Raw genomic sequence first — 9616 nt, 5'->3', positions numbered from 1 at the left:
GTTTAAATACGCCTTCAAAATACTTCACTCATTTTTCACGCAAGAGCGAATGTTCGGTAATCGTCATGACAACAGCACCGATTGACTCTCTACCCTGTAAGTGTATCTATTCGGCAAGATTCTTTGGGTATATTTGAGCTAATAAAGGTTAGATCTCGATCAGCCTCCAACGGCAGAGGAGAGAGCAGCCGTGGAGAAGCTGATCATCAGAGAGCTCAAGAAGGGCGGTTCTCTGAAAAAGAGAGGCTTACATCCGTCTCTGGAAGCTGTTGATCCCCTCAAATTGTCTACCGTACTTCAACAAGAAATCACACGACTAGAAGAGGGTGTTGACTCGCTCGATGGGATTGATACTAACAAGTACACATCTTTTGATTTCGACTCTGAAGATGAGAGTGTGAAAAAATCTACTTTAGAAAAGGCCTACATTGCTCTCGCGCATACTCAGGCAAGACAAAACAACCTGGATTTTCTCTTGGCTTTCGGTAAAAACCAGTGGCTTATCTCGAATGACGAGCTCGAGCAGTATTCAAAAGCTTTGGATCACGAAATAAATCGTACAAACGCTGCTACAGAGGAGCTCAACAAATCTCGAAAGCTTGAGCAGACTGCAATTTCGGAGAAATTGCTGTATTTGCAAAGCCGACGAGAACAAATTGTCAGTAGTTTGGCTGCAATCAAGCGAGCATGTGAAGAACTCGAGCAGCAAATCGCCAAAAATCGCGGGGAGTCATAGTTTCTGAGGAACTGATATGCATCTGGGTGTAATTTTAGTAGTTTGTGCTGTAATATATAGTACGATTTGATTATAACGCATAACGATACAAATGTGATAATTTACATTGCCCTAACCAAACTCCGATCTATACCTTTGCTAAGTAAAACACATAACGCGAGCCAACTCTCCAGTTTACCGCTGCAGATGAAAGAACATTATACCCAAACTAAGCCTGTGTCATTTGTCGTCGTGCGACTGGAGTAATGGGAGACGTAGCTTTAAATGACAACGTACTACAGCTTTTTTGCTCCTCATTGACAGCATTATCGTGTAAAGTACCTGATAAATCTCGAACAGATTCCAGTATTGCCCGTTGCTTTCGAGGAGTGAGAACAATACTGACAGCAGGTTTCACCTTTTTAATCATGTTTTCTTTGTTGCTTGTCCTATCGTATTTTCCCTTCAACGACTTCTTGGCCTTACCAACTTGAAAGGATGGCAAATTGGACTGCCTAAGAAATAGCCCTGGCTGTCTGGTCTTGAGGTCGTCAACCCAGAGATCGCAATCTGATTCGATGTAGTAGTCTATTACGTTCGCCCATGTGCTGGCAGGTAAAGGCGTCCGGTTAACATAAATGACATAACCACCTCGTTCATGAACAATTTTGGCAGCTTCCTTCACTAGCTTTTTTATTCCAACGACTTTGAGGGAAGTTCCACAAATTATTAGACAGTCGGGACGAGCCTTGAAATCAGAAGCCGTACACCGTCCGATGTTTTCGCCGTCAGGATGCTCCTCTCCATACAAGACGATGTTCGGCTTTCGTCAGATGGCGTTTCACTTAAACCTACCCTGAGTACACCCACCTGTGGGCATCTCTTTCCAAGACTGGTTCGTTTCTCGGCTGCCGACGTTAGCAAAATAAGGGCTGATCCCTACCATTCAGTATACAGGAAGGGCATGCTGGTGGTACTCCGCTCTGTACACTCTCCGTTAAAGTGTCGTTCCAGGACACGATCTCGCAGCATAGCATGCATTTTAGCGCATGAATGTCCCCGTGGAGCTGTACAACTTCAGAGTTTTTCCAATCCTCGACGCCTACACGCAAGCCCTCCTGTCCTTCAAGGCCATCGATATTTTGAGTATAGCATCGGAGAAGTTTACCTCGCTCGTTTAATAACTTGATGAACTTGTGAATAGATGTTGAACGAGCCGATAGGATGCAAGTCCGTAGTCTGGCCATGAATGTATAGAAAACACTTGTGCTCGCGGGACTGGAGAATAGAATCGAGTCGAAGAGATCCTTTCCCTTCAACATTGCGTCAGGATACTCGTTCTTCACCATCTGGTAAAGCCCATTGGATCCTCGAAAATCCTTGTTTCAATGAGTACAGGACAGAAGAAGGCGCCGACCGCAACTCACCGGTATTCCAGCATTACACGAGATACCTGCACCCGTCACGACTATAATCTTGCGAGCTTTTGCGATGTGTGCGGCCATCTTCGCGAGGTGTCCTCCGTTCTCGGCAGAGGCATCTTCCAGGAGCACTTTGACTGTCATCTTGCTACCGTAGATTGTAGCCGTATGCTCTCGAAAGGGCTCGAAATAATGATCGTTATTTAAACAGCTCTGTAAAATAGCGCAAGCAATTAACGTAACAAAGCGCACACTGAAGTTTTAAATGTGCTAGGAAAGGTTGGGTGTTGTGCGCTAAACGCGTCCAGCGTGTTAAGCACAGAGACGAAGCAGGAGGAATGTGCTCAATACGCGGTGGCCGAGGATATAATGCTGTTCCTAAATAGGAAATGCGTAAACAAAATTACCCTGGGAGGACATTCTATACTACTATATGTATGTACCACTGCTCACCACCACCACCACCACCACCACCACCACCACCCGGCCGGCTGTGAGCTTTTTGAAATAGACTACTGGTTCGAGGCTTTAGCAAACGGCCAAATGTAATGCGTTGTCATTGTACTCCTATTCTCGACCTTGGCATAACATAAAAAACACGCGTGGCTTCCGATATCCAGCATCATCAAGTCCGGGTAACCACATTGGGACATTATCCAGTGTGGTGTGTGTGTGTGCGGCGCGACATGCTGCCGCAAGTGCTGCACATCTTCGTTGGTAATTAAGCTTCAGTGGTGACAAACGATCATCTACATTGCTCCCTCAACCCCCTGAGATATACTATCAGTGCTTCGAGACACAAAGCAATTCTTTTAAAACGATGCTGAGATGAGCGCATTAGCATCTCCATTGGTTCAGGTAGAGCGGGGCCCGCTTCGTCCCAAAATAATCAGAGTCTATGAGGATTTGTTCAAGGTAAAATTTCACATTGACCTGGCGCTGACAATCAGGATGGCTCTACGGTGCCTGAAAATGAAAGCTTCTGGCTGGAGTTTTTCTTACTGAACGCGAAGAAGGCTCATTTAGGTGTGATCCTAGCAAATATATCACCAGAACACACTTTACAGTTTCAGGTAATACTTCTCTCACACATGTCTGACAGTAGGGAATTACGCAGGCGCTCTTTTCAAGATCTATAAACGCACTTGTAGATGATAACCCGAAGGTCATTGTCAATGCTCTTATTGTAAGTCTGAGACCCAGGTATGATTCCATGCTGACCGAAGAGACTCTTAACGTTTTGGTGCGTGAAATTCTTGCGAAACATTACACAAACCAGAGCGCTGATGTTATCTCGCTTTTGACGGGCATCACCCGTGTAGACTCGGTTCTACCAGAACTGGTCACAAATTTAGAGATTGTATTAAAACGATCCGAGCTCGAAGGTAGGTAATCCTTTCTCAGCGCTGACAGGCGAGGAGACCTTAGGGTGCTCGCTCTTAGCACGACGGTATCGATCGTGTGCGATCTCTATCGGACGGGTCTCATTGAATTCTTTATACACAGGGATCTTTTTCCCGCTTTGGTACAGCTCACTGTTGACCCTGCCACGACCACCTATACGTTCGAGGCCTTTACACTAATTGGTATCCTGGCAAACTACAATAAGCTAGAATCTTACAACCCATATCAGACTCGCTTGTCAGATCTCATAAATGAGCAGGCTATGCTGAAAATAGTCTACGTCATAGGCTCTGCTTGCCGGAGCGCCAGAAATGAATATATAGAAGTTTCCGACGACACCACGGAGTCATGGTCATTAGATTCTATGCTTTCGCTTGTTGGCTTTAAACGAGCAAACAAGCCGCAGTCTGGTGACAGGACTGATACATCCACTTCGAGCATTTTTGCTGCCTTGTAAGTTGAATCAAGCTTCAAGACTAAGATATAAGGCCTCCGCCCTCAGTCACCATATTACTTGCAACCATAGAGTTCGTTCACATCAACAAATTTTTCTGCAAGCTGTTGATCGAAGCGAGACCTTCAAATGCATGGAGTCCTCCTGAGAGTCCGTTCGCAGCTTTCATTTCACTCTCATCCTATTTGTTACATCACCAGCATCGATCTGAGAGGCACAGAATATATGCTCGAGTACCACTTCTGGTGTTTCGCATTTTAGCTGAAGACCAGAATTTATTTCAAGTGCTGACAAGTCCGAATAACCGATCGATCTTACGTCTTTGCCGTCAACGGGTGCCTCTGTTACCACTCGTGAAAGACGAGCGTTTACTAGTCGAAGGTGTACTTGACTGTCTGGTTGCTTCTATCGATCATAGCATGAAGAAAAGTCTCGATGTATCTATGTACGAAGCAACTTTGGCATGCATTCGTCGCATCATTTCGCAGCTTAAGAGACAGCGCATTCGTTTAAGTGAGTTCATACACACCCAATCACAACTAACATCTCAGAGTATCACTGGGCAGAGCTATGGAGGTCACTTATCTCACTTACGAAATTTATGGCAAATCATTCTCAGCATCTGATCAAGCTGCCATCGATAAACAACTTGGTTGACGAAACGATTCGAATTCTTGTTTTGGCTTTCTCATCCGGCGAGTTGTTTTTGCACGACGCGGAAGACTATGATGACCTGTTTTATAAGTTTGTCGAGACAGGCGACCTTTTTAAAAGGATATCCGAAAAGTGTAAGTTTTTTCTATATTCCTTGTGTACTGACTCCAGATGAAATGTACACTAGGGCGACATCAATTGAAACACTTATTTCGATAGCGGAGCACTACAACGATCTTATAGAGCAAAAATCTGTTTTCTTTTCCGGCCAGCTCTCTACGGATCAAGTTTCGGAAATAATCAGATCTGGTTATGACTCACTGTCAATCTCTTCTCAGGACGAGGTCGACCGTTGGGATAAATACCGTGAGGTTGATGAACGCTCTTATCTCAAGAGACTGGGCCTGATGTCGGTAGCCGATGCCAAGGATTTCCTCAGGACTTCGAGTTCAGGTTCGCTTCCGTCCATCAAAAAGCAGCCTGCTTGATTTTGATCGTGCATCGAACGTGTAAATGATATAACATGCAAGTGACTGCGTGCTTCCGATAGTAGGCATTGGTCTAGAGGCAATTTGTAATTAGTACATTAGAGTTTAGGTGTATGCCACACTTCCAAGTACATCGTTAGTTTATTCGAAGACGGTCGATCTCCTATCGTAATTACTGGCACCCAACTACAATCATCGTTCCTTATATATTGATTTGTCTGTCGAGATATGTCGACGCCGAACTTGGGAGACACGTCTTCTGTGATTGATGCGAATCCTACTGAGCTCTCCGTAGCTGAAAAGGCCAGACTGCGACGTGAACGCAGGGAGGCAAAGATCCTGGCTGGAGGTTCAGCAAGACTGGATAAGATCACTCAAACAGCGCATGGTGAAAACTCGATAGCTTACAAGAGTATGTATAGAAAGAGCATCACTGACTCCAAAGAACACAATGTTTCTCGCCCCTCTATACCAGACTTCTCCGATCCTGATGTCAGTGACTTGGCTTCTCTCGGCCCATTGAGTTCCAATGTCAGCACCAAATCTCCGGATGCTCTATCATCTGATGAGCTGTTCTCCAAAAGTCCGACAGATCTACTACAGGACCTTACAAACGGAAGCACACCTACCGATGGAGATATGTTTGAATTGCTGCTGAAACAGTTAGGTGAAGGAGCGCAACAAAAGGACCCACAGACAGCTGCCCTTATCCAAGACATGTACACTTCAGCTGCGGGCACCAAAAATAACCTTCCTGACGCAGTGAAGAACTATAATGCAACTTGGAAGTCTATGCATTCGTTTTTAATTGTCTTACTGGCAGCTTGGACAATTTACTCCACTGGACTTGAAGGATCCAAACTTACGAGGACTGACGAGTCAAAAAACATGGTAAGACAATTAGGTGTACTGATTTGGCTAACAGACAGATATTTTGGTATTTTTCTACGATAGAGCTCGGCCTACAGTCGTCTCGATTCATACTGGAGAAGGTAAGGCTACATTTATCACCCTTTCTGATCTATAGGGACGTCTCCCTCCGGGCTCAGAGTTCCGTCTCTCCAAGTATCTCCCAGATCCTTACTCGACGTATCTCAATCTTCTTGCGAGATACTCGTTCATGATCAGCCACGTTATAACCGACTTCTGTCTGCTGATATTCCTTCTCGGTATCAATGCTTGGTGGAAGTGGTAAAACATCACATCAGGATGAAAGCTCTTTCATAGTTTCAAAAGAATATATACATACACATGAAGACTTAATTTAGCTTGTACTTCAAGTCAGGAGTACCCTTCGGGTACTCCTGCATGTCAACTGGTTCCGCTTTGGTCTCAAAAATCAGTTCTTTGAGAATATCCGAGGAGTGCTTCCATTTCGCATCGATAAATTTCTCACTGGATTCTAAAATAAGCAATCACGTTCAGCGATTTCACCCGCAGCTAGGTTGTCGACCGCTTACCGTATGATATAGTGAGCTGGGCAGGACAAGCGCTGGCTTCCTCAGACTTGCCGCTGATAGCGTAACGCTTCACCACAATCGGCAATTCAGGGTTGTGAAACTGAATCTGCGAGAGGTGTTGCTTCCAAAATTTCCTGACATTGTTAATATACTTCTTCATCGTACATTTTGGCCTTACCTTGCGCCCATATGTCCACCGGAATTTTCCACCTTAAACTCCAGTTTAAGCCCTTGTACAGCTTGCGGAAGTCTTACGGCAGCATCTCCCGTAGCAATTTGAGCCAGGCGTCTTGCCTGCGCTGCATACCTGGATGCTGACATTGTTGAGTAGACGAACAGATATTTGAGCTGGCGCGGCGACTTTAAAAAACTTCTGCGAATTTGGTGCTCAAAACATCACTCATCTTATGCACAGTAGTCTATTAATTTATACATATATGCCTAACATAGCTGGTCCTGTACTACCAAAATCAATGAGATCTTTCCGGACAGCCGGTTTACGTTTATGTACTTCCGTGCAAAGGAACCCTAGTTTCATGTGGTATGCCACCGGCGTAACGATTATTTACACCTGGATCACCTCAAGACCAATCGTAGACCTGTGTGACTGGACTAGCTTGCAAGCTCATAAAGCTTTGCTCCCAACGACTATTTTGACGTGGAGATTTCCGGTCCAGGCGGAATTGCCTAATTCGCGTAGTTATTTCAAGCCTGCCGCTCAATGCCGCGCTCGTGATATATGCCAGTAGAGAACAACGTTATTAACGAATGTCTCGTAGTTTATAAATTAAAGCGCGGGCCTGGTAGCTCTCCACATATTTTTTTCGAGGGCTTCATCCTCTGTCCTAGTCTCCCAAATCCATATTGTTAACAGGACGGCGCGCACAGACAGAACTAAGCTTTCGAGATGAGTACATTGAAGCTACCTGTAATGGGTTTTGGCGGCCCAGTCAGTTCTAGTTTGCACACTTGCTGGAGACTTTACCAGGGATCGACCGCTCTCGAGCTGTAAGTTTCGGAGTGGATACCTTCAGGTCATGTGCTAATTTTGAAGTGCCAGGAACGCTGTATTCATCTTGTGAGTGTGAAATTCGGGTCAATGAACGACCGCAAATTGATCGAGGTTTAATAGGATAGATGGGCCTCGAAATATTTTGCCAGAGGCTACCGCCAGTTGTGGGGTCGGGGACTTATCGGAACGACATCGGTAGGATCCAAATGTCATCAGCCATATTGACAGTCATAGGAGCTGTATGATACGCTTGCGCGTAAGTTCTTCAAGCTGTTTTATCGCATACCCTCGATACGCAAAAAGGTCGATCTGGAGCTTAAAAAGACGCTGCAAGATGTCGAGGACAAGATGATCCCGAAGGGACCGGACGTTACATATTACAACAAACTTCCAGCGGACGGCTGGTCGGATGATGCAATCAAAGCAGTACTGATCAAGTAAGGAGCATGTTGCAATATATCTGATCATAGGAACAACGAAATGAAGCACTCCGACTGGGAATCGGGGAAAGTTTCTGGCGCTATTTATCATGGTGGTCGAGATATGATTCAGCTACAGACAGAGGCATATGGCATGTACTCGACCGGAAATCAGCTACACCCAGACGTGTTTCCTGGCCTACGGAAAATGGAAGCTGAGGTCGTGTCTATGGTCTTGGACCTATTCAATGGCCCGGAGGGATCCGTCGGCACAACGACAAGCGGTGGAACAGAGTCTTTATTGATGGCCTGCTTGGCTGCGAAAATGAAAGCGTATAATGAGCGCGGTGTCACAGAGCCCGAGATTATCGCTCCGGTAACCATACATGCTGGATTTGACAAGGCTGCTTATTACTTCAACATGAAGCTACGACATGTCCCGATAGATCCCGTCACCTATCAAGTGGACACACACGCGGTCAAGAGACTAGTGAACGGTAACACTGTTCTCATAGCAGGCTCAGCACCTAATTTTCCTCATGGTATCATTGACAATATCGAGGAATTGAGCAATATTGCTGTGAAATACGATATACCGTTGCATGTTGATGCGTGCCTTGGTTCGTTTGTCGTTCCCTTCCTTGAACAGCTAGGAATAGATCCCGGAACCAAATTTGATTTCCGAGTTCCTGGTGTTACGTCAATTTCTTGCGATACACACAAGTATGGATTTGCGCCTAAAGGCAGTTCAGTCATTATGTATCGGTCTGCGTCTTTGCGCAAATACCAGTACTTTTTGGCGACTGAATGGTCGGGCGGCATATACGCGTCTCCGACTCTAGCCGGTTCTCGCCCTGGTGCGCTCATGGCGGGGTGCTGGGCAAGCTTGATGAAAATGGGAAAAAATGGCTACTTGGAGTCATGCAGAGATTTGACAGCAGCAGTTGCACGTATTCGTAGCGCTATTGATTCTGGTGAAATCCCGGCGCTGCACGTTTTGGGGAACCCTGTCGCATCCGTGGTAGCGTTTTCTTCCAGTCAGGTCAACATTTACGATATTTCGGACGCCATGACAGATCTCGGCTGGCACTTAAGCGCTTTACAAAATCCTGCTGCCCTACATATCGCTTGCACAAGGCTCACTTTGAATGCTATCGACACTTTCATAGCCGATATGAAATCAGTAGTCACCGGGCTTCTGCATACCAAAGAGCTTCAAGAACTTGAGGGAATTAAGACTAAGGTTAATGCCGGTGAGACTTCCGCGCTTTATGGCGTTGCCGGAAGTATCAGTACCAAAGCTATTGTCGATGAACTAGCAATTGGGTTTTTGGACAATCTTTATAAATAAATAATCCTTTAGAAAGGAGACGAATCCTTTTTCAGGACGCGACAAGATCGCAATCATTAATAATTACTACAATCAAGACTAAATACAAAACTGGCCCGTATTGCTATCCGCCCACAGCGTGCATTAGTATCCTCCCCTCTGCATAGTGCGCTAAACATGCTTTCACGTTGCAATATATTTATACACAATGAGCTCTATTCAATTCACCTCGTTGAAATGCAAAATTAGTTGTATGTTG

The 9616-nt window shown here is 45.4% G+C and overlaps 6 protein-coding genes across 6 annotated transcripts; 4 read left to right on the top strand and 2 right to left on the bottom strand.

The window, feature by feature from the left end:
- The first annotated feature begins 41 nt into the window (after positions 1–41).
- Positions 42–885, top strand: V1510DRAFT_421155 (Pre-mRNA-splicing factor SPF27). The gene is made up of 2 exons (XM_066934565.1): positions 42–96; positions 153–885. The coding sequence occupies exons 1-2, from the start codon at positions 66–68 to the stop codon at positions 734–736; spliced, it is 615 nt and encodes a 204-aa protein (XP_066787407.1). The 5' UTR covers positions 42–65; the 3' UTR covers positions 737–885.
- Positions 886–900: 15 nt separating this feature from the next.
- Positions 901–2282, bottom strand: V1510DRAFT_446052 (DHS-like NAD/FAD-binding domain-containing protein; the record flags this gene model as incomplete). The annotated part of the gene is made up of 5 exons (XM_066935718.1): positions 901–973; positions 1202–1538; positions 1571–1623; positions 1659–2094; positions 2143–2282. Coding segments are annotated over 5 exons (995 nt in total), but the record flags the coding sequence as incomplete, so codon positions are not given.
- Positions 2283–2964: 682 nt separating this feature from the next.
- V1510DRAFT_368759 (uncharacterized protein) lies at positions 2965–5136 on the top strand (the record flags this gene model as incomplete). The annotated part of the gene is made up of 8 exons (XM_066931369.1): positions 2965–3051; positions 3087–3209; positions 3242–3322; positions 3365–3521; positions 3555–3993; positions 4029–4507; positions 4546–4782; positions 4820–5136. The coding sequence occupies 8 exons, from the start codon at positions 2965–2967 to the stop codon at positions 5134–5136; spliced, it is 1920 nt and encodes a 639-aa protein (XP_066787405.1).
- A 138-nt stretch (positions 5137–5274) lies between these two features.
- V1510DRAFT_421146 (uncharacterized protein) lies at positions 5275–6417 on the top strand. The gene is made up of 4 exons (XM_066934564.1): positions 5275–5548; positions 5582–6027; positions 6066–6128; positions 6164–6417. The coding sequence occupies exons 1-4, from the start codon at positions 5365–5367 to the stop codon at positions 6329–6331; spliced, it is 861 nt and encodes a 286-aa protein (XP_066787404.1). The 5' UTR covers positions 5275–5364; the 3' UTR covers positions 6332–6417.
- V1510DRAFT_421144 (mitochondrial 54S ribosomal protein mL61) lies at positions 6153–6945 on the bottom strand. Its single transcript, XM_066934563.1, has 3 exons — positions 6775–6945; positions 6597–6730; positions 6153–6538 (listed from the first exon to the last, which is right to left on the bottom strand). Exons 1-3 carry the CDS (start codon positions 6915–6917, stop codon positions 6396–6398), a joined length of 420 nt encoding a protein of 139 aa, XP_066787403.1. The 5' UTR covers positions 6918–6945; the 3' UTR covers positions 6153–6395.
- Positions 6946–7424: 479 nt separating this feature from the next.
- Positions 7425–9508, top strand: V1510DRAFT_219493 (pyridoxal phosphate-dependent transferase). Its single transcript, XM_066930498.1, has 5 exons — positions 7425–7604; positions 7651–7674; positions 7734–7803; positions 7843–8045; positions 8079–9508. The coding sequence occupies exons 1-5, from the start codon at positions 7504–7506 to the stop codon at positions 9376–9378; spliced, it is 1698 nt and encodes a 565-aa protein (XP_066787402.1). The 5' UTR covers positions 7425–7503; the 3' UTR covers positions 9379–9508.
- Positions 9509–9616: the final 108 nt, after the last annotated feature.

Source organism: Dipodascopsis tothii, assembly GCF_038497935.1.
Source record: "Dipodascopsis tothii strain CBS 759.85 unplaced genomic scaffold V1510scaffold_29, whole genome shotgun sequence".
Taxonomy (NCBI): Eukaryota; Fungi; Ascomycota; class Lipomycetes; order Lipomycetales; family Lipomycetaceae; genus Neoaidaea; species Neoaidaea tothii.
This window is presented reverse-complemented; position numbering and strand designations above follow the sequence as displayed.